This window comes from Apis laboriosa, unplaced genomic scaffold (assembly GCF_014066325.1).
Source record: "Apis laboriosa isolate Shangri-la unplaced genomic scaffold, ASM1406632v1 scaffold63_cov154, whole genome shotgun sequence".
NCBI lineage: Eukaryota > Metazoa > Arthropoda > Insecta > Hymenoptera > Apidae > Apis > Apis laboriosa.
Window position 1 is genome coordinate 410,658 of NW_025223982.1, and position 24,635 is coordinate 435,292.

General features: G+C 40.5%; 1 protein-coding gene across 2 annotated transcripts in view; it reads right to left on the minus strand.

Annotated features, from left to right (window-relative positions):
• The window catches only part of LOC122718400 (hemicentin-2), a 297,858-nt gene that overhangs the window by 121,683 nt on the left and 151,540 nt on the right, over positions 1–24,635 (minus strand). Inside the window, exon 5 of one of the 2 annotated variants that reach the window (XM_043943409.1) lies at positions 878–1,219. The exons of the other annotated variant lie outside the window; for it this stretch is intronic. Within the exon in view, the coding sequence (XP_043799344.1) occupies positions 878–1,219 (342 nt within the window). The remainder of the gene's footprint in view (positions 1–877; positions 1,220–24,635) is intronic. 2 annotated transcript variants of the gene reach the window in all.

Below are 24,635 nucleotides of genomic sequence, written 5' to 3' on the forward strand. Positions count from 1 at the left end.
ATTTGAGCATCGTTGGATATTGGGGAAAAAAGAAAGATTTTTATTATTTTATAAAAATAAAAGATGATCCTAGCTCGAGCCAGGAAGAATTTTTTTTACGATGTAGAGGTGTACAAGTTTGAGTTTGCAGGGGAAAAAAATGGAAAGGCCGAAGATGAGACGAGACAGTTCGGGGAAACGGTCTCGAAATTATGCGATAGTTTCAGGCCAGACTAAGGTGATGAGTTCGAGACGAGACAGCGACGATAATATCGGAGGTACATAAAGATAGTTTAAAACGAGACGTCACTGTGTGCTCATCGTGTTTGTGTTGACGAGTCTGTCAATAAAATCTTGCAGTTTCTTTGGACATTTCTCATTTATCGTTAAAATTTTACGACAAGATCGTTTATTTCTCGACGAATATAAATACGTAAGAACGTTCTTCTGTTCAAATGTTCATTCTTGGTTGCAAGAATAGAAAAAAAATGTACTTTTTCAAATATAAATTTTATATTCCTTTTCTCTCTCTTTATATATATATATATATACTTTCAAAATTCTTCTCTATCGTTTAAAAACGATCATTATTCACTCGAAAGAAACTCGCTTCTAGTTCAATTATTACATTCGAAAGAAACAATCCATAACAAGCTATCCAACGAATAAACGGTGAAACCATACATCAAACCAGACCTCTCGATATCAGAGATCCGAGACGGATAGAATCCCAATACAAAAATCTGTTTCTCTTTTCTTCACCCATTGATACACCTCCCGTGTTACGAATTAACATAAATTCCTATTCTTGATCGAGAAGTTGGAAAATTTTTATCCTTAAAAGCACGACGAGAAAGAGAATTAAAAAAACGTGTAATATATAGAAACGTAAACTCACATTGCACGTCCAACAGAATGCTCGCGTTCATGGGTATGGTGAGGGTAACGTGACGAGCGACGCAGGCGATGGTCGCGTTATGGTGACCCCTGAGAACCTTGAGGTGTGCCCCGCTGCGTCTACCGGATGTCGAGGGCAGCACGGTCAGATTGTCCGGCGGTTGCTCGGGACCGTCCAAAGTGGCCTGAGACAGAGTCATCCCCCATGCCAAATCGGGTGGTGGGTTGCCACCCTCGGCGGCGCACTCCAACGTCAATTCGGACCCCTCCTTTACAGGGACGAACTGGTTGCCTGGGTCCAACCGACGGCCATCTATCAGCAGGTACGTCCCACGGGGTGCCTCTGCAACGAATCCAACCGACCGATAAGTGGCCTCGTAACGATGAAAAATCTTGTCCGGATATATTCCGCTTAGTGCCACTGAATTCGAAAAGAATTCCCTTTTCGATGTATATATCGATCAAATTCGGTAAGTGATAAATAGATTCGTGTGGGTGAAACGCAACGTGTTACGTAAATATACATATTGTCGGATGTGTATACTTTGTACTCGTAACAATTGGATCATTGGACTCGGAGAGGATACTAAAAAATTTTGTTGTCAAAAAATTTAGTCAAGAAATGGGGGAAAAAAATATGGAATATTTTTGATAATATCTTTTGATAATCGAGGTAATGTTTAAGCGTAGAGATTATGAATGGGCTCGTGACTTATATTTTTTCTTGGAAATGTGTACTATTATTGCGTCCTTCCGGGAATCGCGTATGTCGCTTGTCTGGAATTTGAGATAGGTCAGTGAGACGAGGAGGCCGCGAGCGAGAGATTCGAGACGAACGATCAAAAATTACTCTTTTCTTCACACGATGATATCTCGGGAACCGGAAGTCGTATAAAGATAATTCAAAAAGCGTTTCGAAAGGTAAGATTCCGCGTTTCCAATGATTTCTCATTTGGTGATCAAAATCATTATTTTTGGTATTAAAGTTTTTCTAATTTCAGTCGAATTTTAAAACACGCGATGAATATGTTTATTTATTAAAGAAAAGTATCGTTTATTATGACGATCTTATTAACGATGTCTTTTGATTGAATTGAGTGCGCGAAAACATTACAGATTCGAAATTTCATGGTTATCTTTAACATATAAAATAAATGCAAATATTAAATTATAATTTAATTTTCCATGTTCGTTCGGCAATAATAACAATTTTAAATACAAAAACATCATCTTTTTTCAATAAAGGTATGTATAATCGATACAAAATTTTTCATCGAATAATACATATGGTTTACAAAAACATAATGTTTTTAAATTAAGCTCGGATAATTAATATTTTCAATGGAAAATCACGTGATGGATAACGAAGCAATTTTTCGAACGACTAACATTCAACAACCGGAATTTCAATCGCGTAATATTACGTGTTTTTCGAGGCGTTGATAAGCCGTTACGAAAACTGAAAACAAGAAAATGTAAATTTATTGGGAATGGCGCGGGGGAAGGGAGGGGGAATAGCGGTAATAAGAATCATGTTTTCCATTCAAATTGATCGTGTTTATGCGGCCCAAGGGTGTGCCAAGCGTTTCAACGAGAATTTCTACCGGAGTTTCGTTTCCCCGCCGATAAGATCCAGTCACGTTCATTAAATCCCTTCTCGTGCTCTCGATCTTGCCAAAAAATTGGCGCGCGGGACGGCCCACGAAATGGATTATGGAAAAGGAAAACGCGTGCACAGGTTTTTCGGGGCCATCGGAAATTGCGATCTCTGACACGTGTCCCGATTTCACGTAATAAAATACATGCTCGCCGGGAATACTAACGGCGATATTTCCCACATCGCATTCCCGACCCGATACACTCGCCGGCCTCTCTATCTCGATTCCCTTTCACAATTGTTTTTATCATCCTTATTTCCTTGGAAAATAAAATCGGATATTGGCAGAGTTATATCGGGGAATTGGCGAGAATCATGGCGGTATTAACCTCGATCGATATTATAAAACTGTATTATAATTTTGTTTTATTTTAAGTTACTCGAATTATATTCAATACGGGTGTTAGATACGAGTTGAAAGCGGAAACACCGTGGAAACATCGATTTGTAAGTATCGGATTTCCAAAATAATTACGTAGTATTTATTTGGGGAAAGGATCGTAATAATAACGTAAATCACGATTCTTTTATAGAAAGAAAGTTATATTTATAAATCGACGTTTATAAGAGAAAAAAGTCTTCCTCGTTTATATTATTTGTATTTCACAAATTTTAAACCTCATTTAACGCATTCAAATGATCTTGATTCTCATCTTGATCGTTCTTTTTTAAATAGAATTCGAGAATAAAGAAAAAACGAATATCAAGGATCAAAGAGAATGAAACGGAGTGTGATGGATATTTTTTACGTCTGACAAATAAGATCGAAAATACGAAATGAAACGTATTTCACTCGAATCGGTTGGGGATAAAATATAAAAGATAAAAAGAGAAAGAAAGAAAGAAAGAAAGAAAAAAGAAGAAAAAGAAGAAGACACAAGTTCAACGAGCTGTACTTTGTATGTCAGAGATATTTTCCAATTTTTCCTATAGGATGTATCGGGGTTGAAACGGTTCATTATTCAAAGGGTCCGTATCCTTCGAAAAGAGAATTCAAACCGAAACAAAAACTACGATGGGCATAGCGTAAGAATCCTTGCTATTTCTGCTTTCCTCGTTCCACAATTTCTGCGTTCTCTGTCCACAATTTCATCCGGAATTTTCGCGATGCGAATGTATATATGAGGCGTAGGCGAGAAGAGTGAGGAAGGAGGAGGGAGGAAGCGTCGAAGTTTTGCGTTTCATTCGACGAACTGAAAAAGGTGCGCCTGTCCACTCGATAAATCTGCACGCGTAGTTTGAAATTTTATCCTCCCGTTTTCCATGAAAACGCGCCATCGCTCTCTCTCTCTCTCTCTCACTCTCTCTCTCTCTCTCTCTCTNGATTCGTCCAATCGGTTCGAATGCCTGAGCTGTGGCGAAATTAATATAAAATCGGGACGTGAAAAGAGAAACAGGTTATTCGGCCGATGATTATGCGATATAGTCGTACGAAGATTAATTTGAATCGCGTCACGTACAAATTATTATTATTATCATTATCGATTTCTACGATTCTCCATAATTTTAACGAGTTATTATTGCCGGAGGTGTCGATACCTGTAATTTCTTAAGCCGAGGAGTAAATATGGATGATTTTTTTCATTTATAATTGATGATTGTTGAATATCTGCGTGGGGATATATTCGGAATTCGTTGATAACGTCGGATCTCTCGATAATTTCAAATTAATTCTTAAATCCCTCTTTTAAATCTCTCGTCGTCATCGAATCGTGAAACTTGATTATACGCGTCTTTATATATTCTTTTTTTTACCGTTCGAGGACCGGAAGCTGGAAATACACGGAAGACGATGAATAAACGAGCTCACCGTTAATTCACCGTTCCCTAAGCGAAAAGATAGATCGGCCACGGCTCATAACCGGAAGATCGTATCGTCGTATCTGAAAGCGAACGTTGGAATCTGGAGAAAAATCCAGGCACACACTTTGCATACACTTTTCGCCTCAATTTTCAGTCTAAAAATCACGGGCTCGCTCCGTTGGAAAGGTTCCAGATCTGTGTAATGCGATCGCGAATCGAGGAGAGGAAAGGATTCGAGGAAGGAAAAGAGGGTATTCCCCACCGGTGGTTATATAATGTATTCCCTGGTGAGCATACGCTTCCTCTTCCAACTTTTCCAACCAACGTCTCGCTCTTCTTTAACCAAACTTTTCGAATCGCGATCGTTTCTTAATTTCATTTTCAAGTCCGTGCCCCCTACGTATCCCCTGACGTTCGACGTTTCGTTTATTCGTTTTGTAATTTTTTCGTCCAGTAATTGGAATCTGTCGATGGTTAAATTAAATAGATCTAAACTTTTCGTCTATTCTTTTTTTATTTTACACGCATTTCTTCAATCTCACGTTTTGTCTTCGTGAAAGTTGGTCGATCATTCGATCGCTCAATTTAATAAATAATCAGAGAATACGCATAAGAAAACAAAAAATTTCTTAAAAACAAAATGTATCCTTTCTTATCATCTGTCTGTCTGGAAAATCTTATAAACCACGCAATGTCTCAATGAGAGCGAGAAAGAGATTTAAATCGTTTCAATATATTCGACTGATAAATAACTCGCCCAATTTATTCGCCGCACCCCATCTTCCTCTTCTCCATTATATAAATTTTTCGCCAAAATCCTTCGTTTTTCGAAACGAGGGGAAAAAGAAGAGTTTGAAAAATCGACGAACGAGCCTCGATAGAATTGCACCTTTCATCGAAACAAAAGGGGAAAAATAAAAAGGGAAAATTCCTTTTACCTTTCCATATATACGAGGGTGGAAAAATCTCGTTGGTCGAAACGTGGATGAGAGAATGGGGGGAGGGGGGCGTGAGTATCGCGGGAAAGTGGAATTAACGAACGCAATAGGGTCTACTTTTTTGCTCGTTAAGTCGAAATCGGTCCGAGAGGACCGATCAATCCGAGGTTCGACTCGCGAGCGGGCGGCGCATCGCAGATTTTTAACGTAATAAAGTGGAAATAAAGTGGTTTGGAGCTAAACGAAGGCTCGTGTGCACCGGCTCCATTCGGGTCACTGAATTAATACATCGGGTTTATCCGGTGGCGCGGTATCGCGTGGTTGAAACTCGTCAAGAGAAAAGGAAAGACCACCACCATCACCCTCCATCCTTCCACCCTCGATCGGAAAGGGATTTAATCGCGACGCGAATCGAATTATACAATCCTTGCAACCGACGCACGTTTTCGTTTCCATATACGAGGATAACCGTATTCGATTTTTATTTCCCCTGCAATTCCGCCCGTATACCGGGGTATGAACAGAGTATGGGGTATGAACGCGGGGAGAGTTTATAAAACACTTGGATCGTTCGCTCGATTATTCGAGGGATGGGGTCTAACTCTTCCATGATTACAGTTTTGTTTCGTAAATTCAATCCGCCGCGAAACGGTTCTCTACTTGGAAACTTTGGCAACCGATTGGAATGGGTTGCGTTAAATAATCGTGAGATGGGTATATATATATATATATATATACATAGATACTCGTTATAAAAGTGGTAATAGTGGAAATAAACAGTTTGCGTGGAGGATAATTGTTTCGACCTGTGGATGTACGAGCAATGAATCATAAAATGGTATAAAAATTGCGTGAAAATAGGAAGTAGTAAAAAAAAGAAAAACGAAGATTTTATTATTTGAATGCGATTACTGGATGCGATCAATTTTTATAATAAAGGTATATATAAATTCAAATTCACTATTCACGTTGGAAAAATGATATAAAATGATATTTAATGAAGAAAGAAAGTTTATTTTCTATACTTCAATGATATGGTCACCAACAATTTTAATAATTGCAAATAAATAATAATAAATAAGTAAATTCATACTATGCTATTACGTTACAAAGTGCAAAGAATAAAAATTTCTTTAATAAAGTATCAACTTCCGATATTAGTATTTATGCATATTTTCTTTTTCTTCTTCTTCTTCTTCATTTCCACATCCGGGAAATATTCTTAAAAAGTTGCACACCCGGTTCACAACCCCTACGTACGTAGTAGTTGGTGGTTCTTGAAGAGAAAGTGCCGTTCCCGGAGTGTCGAGCCAATAATAGGTGCGAGGGTGTGCGTTTAAACGAAGGGAAGAAGAAAGCGCACCGGCCGCGTTAATACAGAAACATAACGTTAAAAACAATTTTGAACGGCGGCGGGCCGCGTTTCGCACATATGGTGCCACGTCTGGCCGAACCAGGAATTCCTGGGTATCTATGGTTCGTAAAATTTCACAATATCGCTCGGCCCAACCTCCTTCGATCGATTTCTCCACGAATACATACATATATGTAGCAAAAGGAATACTCGTGTGTCGAAGAGGAGAAGAAAGAAAAAAAAAATGGAGAAAAAAGACGAGAAAAGAAGAGGAAAAAAATTCGAAGAAACGAGGAAGATATATTGATTTTAATGGAAGGAGAATTATATTTGGTTCCTTTATAGAGGATAAATATGATAATAATTGTCCGCAAAGATTAAGGAAAAATTGCGGAGCTGAACGATGAAAGGGAAGAAGGAAATAAGATTTTTTTAAAAATATTGGAGAAATTTACAAATATATTGCGATAATAAAGAAACAATTGTTTCACTTGATAACAGTGGAGGAACGTATGAATAATAAAAAGTAATTGCAGGAACGTATCGATAGTGAATTGAATATCGAATTAAAATGAAGTATTCACAGTTTGCTGGGATAATATGTACAAGCCTGGCGAATTTTAAAATTAAAAGAGTGATATTTTATTGAAATTCACTTCCATGGATCTTACTACTAAATTATCATACATGATTCTATCTAACAATCAAAGTAATCTTCATAAAAGCAGAGAATAACTTATAGCAACAAATTAAATAACGAGATAACAAGAATTGAAAGCTTGGAGCAATGGAGGATTTAAAATATATTCGTTTAATATTGCGCTCAAAAATCGCCTCCTTCTCAGAATTTAAACGAAATCGTAAAATCGCGTCTTTCGCGAGGATTATCGGACGCGATTCTCATTAATAGATCGCTCGCGATGTCCCTCGTGTTAAGCGGATGTCGTTTGCGTTTATTACACTCTGCACCGTTTAGCTTTCATTATCAGGGCCATAGGTTGCCTAAAACATTCATTGTCGTTCATTAAAAAGGCTTGACGCAAGCGAAATCTTTAATAGCCGAATCGAACTCGAATTTATGCCAAGACCCAAAAACGTTATTTCATCAAGATTTGAAAATCGCTGGAACGAGATTTCGCCCGGATTTAAATTTCCGATAAAACAACATTTCTATTCGTGCCATTGAAAATTTATAAATTCTCGTTTCACTTTTTAAAAAATTATCCGAGAAGACATATAGGAGACAAGATATTGCTTCTTTTCAACGATTTATTCGTAAATTGATGCTTCTCTCTCGACAACAAGAAGGACAGATCCAATATCCGAAATAAAAGAATCATCAAGATTATCGAAATATTTCCCGAGTCGAGTAACCTTTGGAAAACGATTCCATTACTTTCCCATTCCATCCCTCCGTGCCATTAGTCTGCCTATACACCAGACCTATTCTACTTGCCCGACCGCGATTAGCTTCCTGCAACTTCTGTCCGACCACCGTCTTTACACTACTTGCGCAAGCACAGCCGGCCGCCGTCTGACCACACGTATCTGACAGCGTCTCAACCTACTTGTTGGATCACGTATCGACCTCCGTACCTCTTACGCTCCACCGTAATAACTACACGCTGCTTTCGATACTGTATTCGCGTTTTACGATATTTCCTTGATCAAGGGCTATCCTACCCTACCCTACCTACACTTATCTGATCCAAAAAGATTCCTATACCGCTTACATAGCAAGGGACGATTTCTATAATACCAGTATTCGCCCGACCAGTTACGATCCCTATTCGATCGAGCTCGAATATTACATACGCGGCTCCATTCCACTCCGGCTCCTCGTGGACGATTACACATCGACTCGGTCTAATCTAAAACGACCCACGCAAAGAAAAATTATTATATATACAACCAACCGTTTCCGTCCAACCGTGTGTAAACCGAGACTTTGTCTCTCTCTCTCTCTCTCTCTCTCTCTCTCTCTCTCTCTCTCTCTCTCTCTCTCTCATATCGTTATCGTCACAGCGCGGAGGGGAAAAAACAAAAGTGCGTCGCCTTTCCACCTCGATGTTGGAAAAATTCGATACGAAGGAAAGGAGGGGACGGCCGGAGAGACGATCGATCGGCGACGGTCCAACGAAGGCGACGTGTCCGGACAGCTCAATCGGAGCCAGAAGAATTTCGCAGGCTCGACATCTCCTCCAATGATCATCCTGCTCGCTCCGGGCGGCCAATAAATAGACAAGATTTAGCGTGGTTGGGTTGGGGCGGGGGATCGGCCGTGAGAAAAGTTCGCAAGTCCGCACGCATCGCCGCGTTCGATCGACTTCATCGTCCCTGCTACCGTCGGTGTATCTGGTGCGGAAAGATTAACCGCTGCCACTCTTCGCCTCCTTCTCATTCTGCTTTCCTACCCCTATCCCTATATCTGGTTTCCATCGATGGTTCAAATCTGAAATTTTTAGTTCGATTTTCTTGGACAGGGAGATCGTATCTATCGACGTAACATCACGTCATTCTGGAACGGTTAATCGAACGGTTTATCATTGGAGGATGTATAAAAATTTTTATCTCGCAATAAAAATCCACGATCCACTTATTATTATTATTATTATTATACGGATCGGATATGTGTGTTTGATTGATTGATTGATCGATTTTGTTTTGTTGAACAATGGGATGAGAGAGATTGGCGAATCATAAAATGGAGTGCGGATAAACGTTATTCGTCGGGAAAGAATAGGAGCGATATACTGTTTCGCTCTATTGCTAAGCGATTCTGAACGGATATAAAGATTTATGGCTTCTCGCTTTTTCACTCGGACTTCGCTCGTTCTTCCCATCAACTTGAAACATCTTCTACTTTCCCGGTTACTCGAAATAAAGAACCAGAGAAGATTGTTTTCGAAACAGTCGCTTATTAAGAATCGACGCAAAATTCGGGGAGCATGGAAGAATATTATAATATACAAATATATATAAATTGATTTTCTGGTTGAACGCAAAGAGGGAAATATGAGGGATTTCTATCGATCTCGAGAGATCCTTTCTCTGACGTTTAGTAGTTCGTGATTCCTGAGGGGATAGGGAAGATAGAAAGTAAATGTTGAACTTGATGAAGATGGACCTCTGAGGATCTTTGGTGATCTTGATTTAGAATCCGGTATTAATTTTGGGAGAGAGAGAGAGAGAGATATGTAGTCGATTTTCCAGAGAAAGTATTTGCATACGTACATCGAGAGAATTGTGCCTGATACGTCGGTGGAAATGAAAATATTAAGATTCAAACGAAAGTTGAAGAGATATAAAGTTACATTTACTGTTATTAATGATACCCCACTGAGAATTTTGATACGATGCTTTTAATTTTATGCACGTTTAACAAACATCGTTATATTTATACACACATATATATATATATATTTTGCACAGTCATATTCAATAATTTTATCATCAGTTCCATAATGAATTAATTATTCTTTAATGAAACGTTGCATGTATTATGGAAATATAAAGAATGAAAATAATCGATCATTCTGTACATTATTTTCAAAGGACGAAATAATTAACGTGCTTTGTTTACAGTTGCATGATACGCGACTATCAATAATGATTTTATGTTATTACAAGGGAAATTTATCATAATAAAACACGTAAATAAAATATTTCTCTTTCAATCAACGATATTTGTGTCTGTGCGCGATGTTTCAACAACGAGACGCGCACGAGTCAACTAAATGATACGAAATTACTCGATCGAAGATACGAGATTCAAAAAATTCACAGGATACGAAACGAGAGACAAGCGTGTCGAGTGTTATCGAAACGCAAAAATTAGAAACGCGAGAACGTCTACGAGGATTATGTTTGCACGCGAATGCTCTGTGTTTGGCCTCGGTGTTCGCCACCGAAAAGAATACCTCGTTGCGTTTCACGGTGCGCAACAAAGGCGCAACAGGTGCGCGCAGCAGCACCGAAAAGAGCGAACGCTCGAAAGAAAACCTACGCCGACCATCATTTTTCCTTCTCTCTCTCTCTCTCTCTCTCTCTCTCTCTCTCTCTCTCTCTCTCTCTTACTCTTTTTTTTTCGAGCGTCGAGTATAATTCATCGCCCTGTTCCAAAATTCTAAAGATCGTCGTCCCCGCCGACGTTTCACGGCGGCATTAGAGTTAAATTAACGATGAAAGGTAAAGGAGTGAATCTTGGAGAAGCGTTTAAAACGAAGCCTTGAAAACGAAGCGTTATCTTTTGAACTTTTTTTGGGGGGGAATATCCACGAATTCAAATACGCGGAATGGAAAGGCGATGTAAAAATTGTTTAATCCATCCAAGGTGGATGGAACAGGAGGGATCGGCCTCTTTGTGTTGCAATGATCAAGAATGATCGTGACGCTGTTATTGTCAGTTGAATCATTTGCATACCAGTTGTCCCGCTCTTTAAAATCAATTTATCATGCCGCGCGACGTTCGCGTTATTGCGTTCAATATTTCACAAAAGATATATATATATATATATATATATATATATATCACCACCACGGGATATTACGTATTAAACTGCAATTCCAAGTAGTCGGTACATAAACAGCTTAAATAATGCCCGTGACCAAGTTTCATGTCCGGAAACTGTTACACGTTATCAATAATCCTAAACTGTCCGTATCGAACATCGAAACGACGATAGCTTCGATATATTCGTACATACACCGGTATTGGTAGAAAATTCAAACGTGTATCCCCTCCTGTTCTACTTAATAGCGCAGCAGAATCGGCCAATGTTTGGTAATGACAAATGTTTAATCGCAGGCCAACATTTGCCAAAAACCATTTCACCAAACACTAACGCCTGGTAAGCGGCCACCCCCCGCCGCCCGATTACGTTTCGATCCGTGTTACTTACCGGCCAAACACTGACCTGCTCTACTTTCCAGATGCCTGACCGTGCGCAAACCTGTTTTACTTTCCGCGTGCCTGCCTCAATTATTCTACCTCTATATTCGCGGCGCTCTTCTACTTTCGCATTCCTGCGTGTCAGATATTTGGGTTAATATTAACCCATCGAAAAAGCAACTAGTTGAAAATTTCGAGAACAAAGTTTTTAATACTTTAAGCGATTACTTGTATTATAATTAAAATGCGTTTGAATTCGATAAATTATCGAGGTAAGTTTTATTCTTAACTGTTCCAACTATTAAATTTTAGTTATGTACAGTGTGTATAGATGTATAAGTATACCAACTTGTTTCAGAATTACGCTTCGATACGAGTGTTGGGGCTTTGATTAAATGAATAGCCGGAATACCTTTTATTAATTATTAATATCTTGTCATTCGAAATTTTACTTACACGCGTGTTTCAATTTACATTCGTTTGCATTGCAAAAGGAAATTCATCAAATCGAGTAATATTCAAAATATTTCTGTTTACGTAATTTTAATTAAAATTACTCGAAACGCAAAAGTAAAAACGACATAAATAGCCATTCCTTGAACAATTTCACACGCGAATCTCGCCGCTGTTTGTTTCGAATTAATGCCCGTATTCCCGGCTACAACATGATTCAAAAATTCAAAAGTTATACGCGTGGAAACGTTGTAAAAAGAAAGATTGTAATGTAAAGCAATTTTTCCACCCAACGCCGTACGAAAAACGAACGACTTCGTATTACAAATGCGCATATATTTTGAAATCCAAACGAACCCGTGTACGTTCACGCGTCTCGAGTAATTTCTGCTCGTGCTGTGTGCATGCCGCGATGAAGTGCTTTTAATTATGAAAGTATCCACTCGTTCACTCGGGGGAAAAAAAAAAGAAAAAAGAAGGAAGGAAGCAAAAAAAAAACTTTGCAGCAACGATATATATAATCGAGTCGATGGCCGAAAACCGGTGCAAATTAGATCGAAACACGCTATCGTTCGCGTTTCATGAAAAAAATCAACTAATTTTTTTTTAAACGTTAACCAGGATCTGTTTTAATTTCCAGGGGAAAATAACGTTCCATTGTTGACCTCGTGTTGATTGATTAATCCACGCGGAGTTAATTTAAATCGTGAAGATTAATCGAACTGTAGATTAGAAAAACGTAGAATGCAGGAACGAGAAAAAATGAAGTGGATCTATATCTAACGTTTTAAACTGCTCGTGGCTACCATTTATTATTCTATTCTCGATTATAATTATTCTACTTGTGTCTGACAATGAAACAACAAGTCATAAGTTGGACAGAAATACGCGTAGATCATAAACAGATCTACATAACAGAGATAATGTAGATCAAGACAATCGCGATATATACGAGCTATTAATTTGTTCGCGAGACACTTCGAAGGGAAGAAAATAAAGTAACAGTTCGATATTTCAAACCAAAGCGCGAGGATTATAGTTCACATCCAAGTTCAAATTTTCGAAATGATGGCAGAAACGATTCCTCCTTTAAAACGTGCAAACATCCTCCAAAGACGAGCCGAAAAGGAACGTTACTTTTTCCCTTAAAGCGGGAAATTTTTATCGTTACGAGTCATTTGGCGCGATATATAAAATTCACTGCTCGACTAGCGCTCTCTCTCTCTCTCTTTCTCTCTCTCTTCCCCGTTAAATCATCCGGATACGGATTAACTCGCGAAACGAACTCTAATTTTCCTCCCTTTCGAACGACGCCTTAAATCTTCCAATCTTGCCGCGGTGGCGATCGATAAATCCGTTCTCGATTTTAGAATTAATCCACGGGGTGAGTTTCGACCTATCGAGAAACAGAAAGAGAGAGAAAGAAAGAATATTCGTTGATTAAACGAGCGTAACTTGTAACCGCGATATCGTAAAGTATCTGAAGATATACTTTATCGAGCGACATCGAACTCGAGGAATATCGTAGCCAAGAAAGAGAAAAAGAGATAGAGACGGAGAGACATGCACCGATGTAACACGTCGCGAAATGATTTATTCAGATCTCAGACCGCTGACTCGGATGGGATTCGCATACGAAATAGGAAACAGGGGGTGTTTCTCGCCTCGAAGGGCGAGTACCGAAAACTACTCTCGTCTCCCTTTTTTTTTTTTTCTCGATCCTCGTCGTGACGAGAGACAGACGAGCATCGCGTATCTTTGCGCGGGAAATCTCGGATTCCTCGATGAATCGGGAACGGAGAAGCAGAGGAGGAGAAAGCAAGAACAAGAAGGACGAAACGGGAGGCAGGTAAGGCAGGCAGACGCCAAGCGATGGATGAGATGCTAACGAGACGCGAAACGATCGACTATTCTCGCAAGGGGGAGAAGGAAGGGAGGGTGTAGCCGGGCGTGAAATGGTTTTCCTTTACCGCTCCCCGAGTCGCCGCCAGGCGAATAGGTCCGAGTTTATCCCCTTCTCTCCCCGCCAAATACGTGAGACGCGTACCGTCTCGTGTTTGCCCCTCGCGCGATATCTAACCGATCTCTCGAAGAATTATTGCTCTCTTTGTATCCACCGCCCGGGGAGTAGTTGTGGCTCAAAGGGAGTTCGCGATTCTTCAAGAATACCTGCTTTCCTCTTTGAAGAAGCAGTCTCCCCGGCTGAGGTGAGTCTCGACGTGGACGGACAACGCGCCCCTCTTCTGGGACCGTTCAATGTTAATGACCCGAGCTCTTTTGCTCCAAGCTTTCCTTTCCACGAGTTTCGAATATCACTAAGGCGTATATTTGTATATTTCCGTTCTTCTTTCGATCGCGGAGTTTTTTTTCTTTTTTTCTCGAAAGAACAAACGTCGGCGGATTGGACGATTGTGTCGAGGAAGAGGAAGAAGAAGGAGGAAATTGAGATTGAGGTTTTTTTGCGAATTGTAATTCGTCAGATCGTATCTCTTTCTCTCTTCGCGTTCGATTAAATACTCGTTCGTTGTTAATTATCCCAGTGTTGACTGGACAGTGAAAACAATAAATAAAAATGTACGGGTTTGGCTGAATATATTTAATTATACGTGATCGCGCGTATCTGTTTACAAAACGTTTGAAATATGTGTATCGAAGGAAAACGAAAATAGGTATCAACTATGAAATAGTGATGTTGCTGGCAACATTCAATAATAAAAGCACACATAAAATTTCAATGAACTTCAAATTCTACAACAAAATTTTGGTTACACCTTTCGTTCGTAATCCTCGAACACTCGAGTTTTTTTTCTTTTTTTCGAAAGAACAAACATGGACACTGTTTCGGGGAAGAGGAAGAAGAAGGAGGAAATTGAGATTCGTTTTTTGCGAATTAAATTGTAATTCGTCAGATCGTATCTCTCTCTCTCTCTCTCTCTCTTCACGTTCGATTAAATACTCGTTCGCTGTTAATTATCCGTGCCAAAACTTTGGTTACACCTTCCGTTCATAATCCTCGAACGCTCGACGTTCAAGCGAACATTTTCTTCCCACCTGTAACCCAGATTAAATAGTTTCGCACGTCCATCAACCCCCGTCTCGAACTCCGTTAACTCGATCGATAAGAACCTTCCACCCCATCCTTCTGTTTCTATTAATTAGACCGCATCGAAGCAAACTTTGAGACGCTTTGCTTTTCGAGAGAATCTCTCGTTCGAATGCGGTAGTTTTTTCGATGCTTTCGAAAAAAGAAGGAGGGGGAAGAGGAGAAAGAAGGCTGATCGCACCGGTATCGAGCAACGGTGATTCGTTACAAAAGACACGGTTATTGCGCGAGTACCCTCGGGTGTGGAGCACAGATGAAGTTTCCTCCCGCGGGAAGCCGGGGCCGCCGCATGCGATTCAACGATCCGCTCGTAAACTTTGATCAGCGATGCTGTGCACGCGGCTAATCCGCTAATCTCTCACGTGCGCGCGATAAAACGGGCGCGAGAGCGTGAAGTGCGCCAAGGAAACGGAAGAGAAGAAAGCGGAAATCGTAGCGTTGAATGCGAATCCGATTGCCGCCCATCGACATTGTCGAATGCGAACAAACGATCGGGAAACTCTGCGCGAGCAGATCGATTCTGATTGTTTCTAATTGGAGGCGAGGCGAGTGTGTTTCCTTTCACACCTTCTTTTCTTTTTCTTTTCTATCCTTATTCAATTTACTTACTAGTGTAGCTGCTTTAGTATTCGTAAATTTATTATTTATAATCCTATTAGGAAATTTCATAATTTGACGTGCAAAATTTCGAATCGTATTTTTTATTCGGTTAAGGAAGTCGAGAAGTCAGTTTTTTACGGTTCAATATTTACTCGTCTGTTATCCTCCGTGCAACAACGAGAGGGTGAAAGAACTCGCGCTCCAACCATCGTTGACGACGGTTGATCACTCGTTACAACAGATCCCTGTGTCAATTTTTCAACGTTTTCGCAGTGCGCGTCCACGCCACGCTTGTATTTATCATTCTTCGTCGTATCGTGAATCTCGCCTCTGGCGAGAATCCCTTTTTGAGAGCTAGTCTCGTGTCGAGAGAGGCACGGCGCGAGAGAAAAATCGACAATCGAGTCCTTTCTTGTCCATCGAAATTGCGAAACGACGGATACGAAGAATGAGAGAGAGAGAGAGAGAGAGAGAGAGAGAGAGAGAGAGAAAAGACTCGTGATTTATATCGTAATCCGTGGAAACGGTGTCTCCTTTCGTACCGGAAGCCGTTGTCTACAGGCTTGAAAATTAACACCCCTCCCTCCCCCTCCTGCGAACGAGACGATGCTTCCATTATCCAGTAATATTATTTACCTGCTTCCAATTTCCTGGTCAATTGATTCGGCGGTCTCTGGTGAAACGTGATTTACCACACCGTGGATTGGTATGGCTCCGTCGTGTGCCCGTGCTACGTGGATCGAGTTGCAATTGCGAAATGATACACGCGCACGCGTTCCCTCCCAGCTGGAATTAACCCCAACGCGAAAGTATTCGCGGTATCCCCGGATTGGGAATTGAGTTGATAATGCGAACGCGGTGTTCTTAGGTTGTTGAAACTTGTTGTGAAATTTTGCTTTGATACAAAGTGATGGAAGATTTAAATTAGGATAGAATCGAGAAAATTTTTCCGATATTCCTCGTCGATATTCATTTAACTCGGTGTTAATTAAATGTAGAGAATTATTGCTTGATTTTATAAGTGAATTTTTAATGATTCGAACGAAAGATTTTAAAACGGGATTTAATATCCCTGTAACTTGACTATAAATCCAATGTCTTACAAAAAACATTAACTCTTATTGTCCAAGTTTTCTTTTACTTATAAAACTTATCAAACAGATGAAAAAATCTTAATAAAATGTTACGACGACGCATAGAAGAAAATCAATCGTCGAATAAAAGTCACCACTCTCTGCGAAAATATCGTAGATTCTCCGTCAAAGTTTCTCAAAGCCCCCGGTAATAAACAACGAATCCGTCACAGATAACGTAACACCGTCCGAATGGAGGACCTCGCAATGGAGGATCGTAACCTCCTCGACGGAAATAGGATACGCGAAAAACGAGGCGAACCACTAGCCTCATCGTGTAATAATCGACTTGGGATCGAAAAAGTACGTTTCGAGAGAGGGATATGGTCATCGAACAACAGCGACAAGATTCAGGCTTTGAACTTATTCGAGGATGGACGATCCTCCCTTCCCTCCTTCACCTTTCATCCACTCGAAGAACATTGGAATCCTCGGATGAATTTTCGGGAAATTCATTAGCCGTGCTCCATGAAAACCGCGCGGGGGAACTTAGCGGTTCGCCGGAAAAATAGCCCTCCGCCGAGCAAAGTTCTGATTAAAAGTTATGAACGGGACTACCGGGCCACTACACCGGGTCGTGTGCACTTTATTTACGGGTTGCCGCGTAATTGGATTTCATTTCACCCGGGAAACTTGAATTTCCCGATCCTTTGTACCCGCGATCGCCGCTCCGAGGGGAAGCTTAAACTCGACGTTGAATCTAATTAAGAGTCATCGAACAAACCCCGTGGAAAATCGCGGGGTTAATTAAAAACAATACACGCGAGATTCTTGAGTATTTTCTCTCGTGTGGGTGGGAGCGAGATAAATGTTCGGATTGCGTGGACGTGGATTTAATAGTTCGGGCGGGGATTGGAGTTGATTGCGCGGGGGAGAGATTCGTGGCGAGGAGGTTAACGCGGAATTTTTCTCATGTTCGTTTAACTATTTTAATTATGCGCCAGGTTTTTCAGCTTTAATGTCAGTGCGGTATTCGAGGGCCCGTATTCGATTTTCGATAAGAATTTACCCGTATCGGATGTCTAAACAGATTGGCGAATCGATGGATCGGATTTGCCTTTCCCAACTTTTCACCCGAAGGAAAAATTCGATTTGTCCCTATTCCAGGCTAGGGATTGTATAATAAATTATCGATTCAAAATTTCGAGATCAATTTCATTCAGTTCGCCAGACAACGAGAATGGGTATTTATTAAATTATTCTTCTCTTCCAATTTTGTATTTAATGTCGCGTGATGTGCGATCGATAGTTTCCAAAAAAAAAAAAAAAAAAAGGAAAAGTTGGTTAAATAAGCATCGATACGATCGAGGAAAGAAGTCGAATTCGTTGGGAAAACGTTTGCTTATATATATATAGGGAACTTTTACCTTGACCGTACTCGAGTAAGTGAAAACAGGTAAGGAAATGGTGGCTAATGAAAAGAAAACGAGGAAAATGGATCGTTGAAAATTAGTAGAAGCGGGAGAATAATGTTCGATAGGAAACGGGAGAACTTATAAATCGCCCAACTTGTTAGAGTTGTTGTTGCGCTCTTTGCTCTTATCAATTACAAACAGCCCTCATTACGAACTTTCCTCTATCCCCATATGTCAGATACGACACGTGGCTTCACACTTTTTCGAATATATACTATATTAACTTTCTACGACGCGCGTAGAAAATATCTCTTTTCTCTTTTATTCTTCCTAAATCACGCACCTGACCACAAAGGACAAATATATCCACTTTCCACGCCACACCGTGACCGGAACGCGATCTCGGCCCAATGCAAAATCGTCTCGGACGAAGATTGCTTCCCTTAATCCAAGTTGAGAACACCTTATCGTTACGCGGATCTGTTTTATGACTTTCGACAACGAACCACCCATTACATAGCCCATTTCCTATTCACCCTCGCCCACCCTATTTAACCCCTCTCCTTTCCCCCTTCTAGACTAGAGACTTTCCACACCCTGTGTGTGTTCGTGAATACGTGAATATATTTGCACACCCTGTGTGTGCACGTTGTCGTTTGCCAGCTCTTCCTCGTCTGACCGCGACGTTGTATCGAGAGAAGAGAAAGAAAGAGAAAGAGAAAGAAAAGAAAGAAAAGAAAGTTGATATCCAGACGCTTGTTCTTCACCCTCGCGAAGAGAAGGGCGAGCTTCTCGTTGATAAAACGCGAAGGCGAGGAGGAAATTGGCGTGCTTCATTATACGAAATCGTCTGTATAAAACGGGCATCATCATCGTGGAGAGGGGCCTCGTGTGGTGGCTGTCGTTGAAGATGTTGGCTCCTTGCTTGCAGAGATTCGGACCCCTCTAAGCGTCACGTCCATCTTGCCTCTTTTAAAATTGAACCATCGCTCCCTTTATGAATCCTCCACTCCCTCGAACGAACATAAACGCGATGTTCTCCAGTCGCGTTTCGACTTCTCCCTCGCTCGATTGCGAGATATTACGATTTACCCCTGAGAAATTATTATGGCGAGGTTTACGTTAGGAAACGTTAGGAAACGTTTTCTTCTTCCCTTTTCCGTTAAACTTCTAATTCGTGTTCAAATAATACGTACGATGGAAAAAGGATGCGTTATGAAAATAGAACTAATTAAAAAATTAACGATAAAAATCATAAATCACGCTGGATTTCGAAAAAGGGAAGAAATAAGAAGAAGAAATATTCTACGATTACTGTTCATCAGTAAAAGAGAGAGAGAGAGAAAAAAAAGAAAAAAAAATTGGAAGATTCATTATCGATTTCGAATAATTCCATTTATTGGACTATAATAAACGAAATTTTCGTTTCGAACTCTTGGATTGATTGGACGCGAAGCGAGAAGGAGAGAGGGGGGGGGGGGATCTTACGTGGTGGATGGTAACTGTTTCGATGTTTCGCGAATACAAACTAGGGGGTCGTATTATTAGTCGTTGGTCGAAGGGAAGTTCGAATTTTCGATTAGGGTCTTTGGGAATTTGAACTTTGAGCCCGGGTAGTGATTGAATGCCGGGAATGGAGAGAACGGGAATATGGAGTTATGGAGTTTCACCGTTGTTCCCCCTTCCCCGTTCCCAAGCAAGAAATTCAGAATCGCGGCCGCGGAATACAGAGCTCGTTTCGATGGGTGAAACACGAATTACTGGGAACTCGTGCACTTGCGATCGCGACGATGGAAACTAAGGAAACGAGACAAGCAACTCCCTCGATGCTTTGTCAACTCCCTCTTTCGGATTTTCTACCCTTGGAACGAAGGATTCTTTTGGCGAAAAATCTCTCCGTTGATCCAAGGGAAATAATATAAATACGATTATTTTCCCTCAAGATTGCCAAATACCGGTAAAGCAAATTCAAAGATGGTCAAATATTTCTTATGTTATCCGTATGCGAAAAGTAAATTTAAATTTTGAAAATGTAGAATTTTCCCGAGGGAGAGAGAGGAATCATTTCTCGACGACTAGTTACTCTTCGAGATATTTCTTTTCAAAAATTGCTAAAATTCAGAGGTTAAAATAGGAAAGGTTTGAAATAGGAAAGTTTAAAGGTTAGATATCCGCAAATCTGCATAATCAAATATTTATTACGTGAAAAGTACGTGAAAAAGAAAAACAAATCGGTATTCCGAGAATGTGGAAGTTTCTTTAAAGAGATTTCTGGCAACAGTTATTCGAAATATGTATCTTCTTGTAAGATTGCCAAAATCTCTGAAATAAGCAAATTCAAAATTAAACTGTCTGCAAATCTACGTTATATCAATTATTTATTACACATAAGAAAGGAGAGCAAATTCTTCAATTTCGGAGAACGTAGAACTTTCCTTGAACAGACGTCCAGACGACAATTATTCATCGAAATATCTATCCTTCCTCCGAAGATTATCCGAATTCAAAACCTTTAAAATAAAAGATATTTGCAAATCTACGCACGAATCGAATATTTATTATAAAAGAAAAAAAAAAGAATAAAAAAAGCGAATCCACGAACGTAGAACTTTCCTTGAACAGACGTTCAGACAACAATTATTTCTCGAAATATCTAAAATTATCCGAATTCAAAACCTTTAAAATAAAAGATATTCGCAAATCTACGCACGAATCGAATATTTATTATAAAAGAAAAAAAAAAAGAATAAAAAAAGCGAATCCACGAACGTAGAACTTTCCTTGAACAGACGTTCAGACAACAATTATTCCTCGAAATATCTAAGATTATCCGAATTCAAAACCTTTAAAATAAAAGATATTCGCAAATCTACGCACGAATCGAATATTTATTATACGCAAAAGAATAAAAAAAGCGAATCCACGAGCGTAGAACTTTCCTTAAACAGACGTCCAGACAACAATTATTCGTCGAGATATCTCGACGAGGTTGCCGAATCCAAGAGTTTGAAAATAAATTCAAAGGGCCAGACGTCCGGAAATCTGGATCGTCAAATATTCCCTAAAGGGAAGCAAATCCCGAGAAATCTCGAGGCAAGTGGAATAATCTTTGAAGGGACGTCCGGCAAAAATGATTATCTCGAAGGATGGATGGGAAGGAGTCGTGTAAAATGTATCTTGGCCAAATGGAGCTGTGCGGCAGCGTAGATTATAATCGCGGGAATTGCGGCCAGGCTTCGTCATTAAATCGCGTAGAACAGCAGAGATTGTTTCGCCGCTGTTTGCACGGCAACTGAACAAGCAATGAAACGACTGACCGGAGATAGTCAACTAATTATAGCGTTCCTCACGGGCCAGAAAACGGAACAATGTTCCGTGTATCGGGAGCCCCTGATCGCCCTTCGAGTCTACATTAAAGGATTTGCACGGTGAAACCAGTTAATTAACTGCCGCGCAATATCAATCACGGAGATTAAAGTCGATCCACGGTCTTCGCGATGATTCCACGATGAAAGGGAATATTTCATTCGATAAACGTCCTCGTACATCGATCGATGGCTTACGTTGGGCCACGATAACCGTTCTACCGTTTTTTCCTGTCAATTTCTCGAGACGAGAGTTTTGTTTTTAATACTTTATCTTTTTTTTCGTCACGATTGATTCGAGACAAGTCGAGAGACAAGATTTTGAGAGAATTTTAAGTCAAGTACATTGGCGATAAATATAAACATATAAGACATATAAGACATATAAGACAGGGTTAATAGGAATAAAGAAAGCTTATTCGTAAGAGCGTAAAAAATGTTTAACGTATTCAACTTTTCATTTTTCTTCCAATTATTTTAGCAAGGATATAAGCTCGAAGGAAAGCTCGATTTAATATTTAGTCCTTAACGAATTCCTTACACTTTTCCTCTTTTTCAGCCGGACAGAGGATACAGCTCGAAAAGGGAATCCGTAAAGAAAAATTACAAATCCTATTTTTCTAATTCATGTATAATGTAACGCGAAAAGCAAGCTCACGAAGGATTTAATATTTTTCACTTTTAATCCTTCGCAAATTCCTTACACTTTTCTCCAACGCAGGGAGAATATATCTCGAAAAGGGGAGCCACAAAGAAACAAAAATAATAAATCTCTGCTTTCATTAATTCGTTTACAATATAACGCGAACTCTTAGTGGAAAGGATTTAATATTTCTCATTTTTAATCTTTCGCTCTTCAAATTCCTTTTCACTCTACAATCAAAAAAAAAAAGAAGAAGAAGAAGAAGAAGAAAAAGAAAAATGTTACGAGTAATCAACGAAACGAAATCTCTCTTTGCGCAACACCTCGATTCAACCTCCTCCTCCTCCTCCTCCTCCTCCCCCCCCCTTCCTTCTCCTCCAATCCAGTCCAGTCAAGTTCCGTCGGGTTGGAAAGCAATCAGTGGCCCAGACGAGCGGAAACACGCAGCTTCTTCGACGAGCGTGTATCGTTGACCGGCGTTAAATGGCCGGAGAACGATAACGTCGTGCAACGGAGGAGAGTTGTCGGTTCGAACGACAGCCCTTCAAGTGCACCGTCGGCCGGAAGCTCGAGGTTATTGACTCGGCCGCCACTCGAGTTCGGTGGCGGTGGCGCGGCGAACACACGTTCGCACACAGGGATGCTCGGAGTTGTGCGCCGACCTGGGCGAAACAGAGACACGGATCGAAAGGGAGGGGGGGTGGTTTGGGACACGAAAAAAAGGTGGTACGAGAGAGGATGGCAGCGGATAATGGAGAGACAGACGGCTTTTGAAAACGGAAATTTCTTCGTCGCATCGAGTACACGTGGTTTCGCGTGGCACGGCTGAAAGGAACGAGAGGACTCGTTCGCGATAATTAACTTTGTGCGCCGGATACTTTTGCCGCGAGAAGAGACGTAGAAATTACGATCTCTTCGGGTCTCTTAATGGGTCGTGCGTCTTCCTCCCGGGGAAAGATTCTTTGAACTCTCGAGGTTTTGAGACGGATTTCTATCCAATTATTATCGAGAGAAATTGTATATCGCGTTAGGTATTCGATATATTTTGCGGTGAGAATTATTTTACGAAGGGGTTGGTTGGTTTTGGATAATGGGGTAAGATAATGCGAATGTCGATTTCTTATTCCGCGTAGTACGACGTGATAAATTTTCTCTTTTGAAAAATATGAAAGCGAAAGAGCTTTCGGATATCCCATGCGTTCGTCTTCCTGATCATCTTGAAAAAAAGTGGAAGGCACTTTGGCGCGTGACTCGGTAGTTTCTCGCTCCCCAACACGGCAGAGCTTAAGCCGTCTTGAAACTCGATAAAGTATATACAATAGTTGAATATACGTTCAGTTTGATTGCAAATGTTGCTATTGGAGTAGCTATTTAAATTTCAATCGTTTCGTTCTTCGTTGAAAAAATCCAGAAACTAGGAAGAATTCTCTTCGACTCTTGCTTGCGATGAAAAATTTACGCGTTTCAATCGATAATTGTGAAAATCGAGAATAATGAATTTAATATAAGAAAACTATTATTGCGCGAGTGTATTCGGGATGGCACGTTCGTTCGATGAAATCTTATATCTTATAGACACGTTCGTTCGACATGTGTCATTATATCGCATCGATTGGACGACGTAACTATGCGAATGGTATAGAATTTAAACCGCTAACCTGGTTCGAGTTAATTCGATCTCGACCCTGATCCATAAAACAATTCTTACAACTTTAATACACCCTTCCTCCCTTCCCTGGTTAAATATGCATAGAAACACAGGCGGGATGTTGTTGCATCGAACGATCCGTTTAATCCAAACGATTGATTCGCATATGAGTCAATAAAACGGGGCACGGAAAGTCATTACCACGTCAACCGAGAAACGAGAGCGGAATGGAAACTCGTAGCGCAGCCTGACAAACGGCGATTCAAGGGATTGCTCATCGATACGTGAAATTAAACGGAAAATTATTACGTTACACCTGTAGCAAGCGTGCAGCAAGGGGGCTTCGGAAAGGGGTTTCTGTCGGCGTTTAAAACCGGAAATCCAGTCGGCGAAATCAAGTTACCATCGATGGAGAACAGAGAGGAGTACCGTCGTGAAACGGAAATGGTGTAACCATGTTCGAGATCAAACTCGTACGCGTGATTAAATAAGCTTTTTTTTCTCTCTCTCTATCTCTCTTTCTCTCTCTCTCCCGTCGAAACCGTACAAACGGAATACGTCGTTTAATAACCAATAACGATCGATTCGGGTCTCGAACGTTCGTTCTCGCGCGATTTTCGATGGCCTAGCTCGCGATTAACCGCGTCGAAACAGCGGGGGATACATCATTTCGATGTTTGGCGACTCCTGCGGTCATCATCGGCCGATGAAATTAAATTACTTTGGCCATCGACCAAGCAAATCCCCTTGTGGCCACGATTCCTCGTTGTTACCGATTTTCCACTTGAATTTTTCCAGTTTTAAGGCAATACTTTG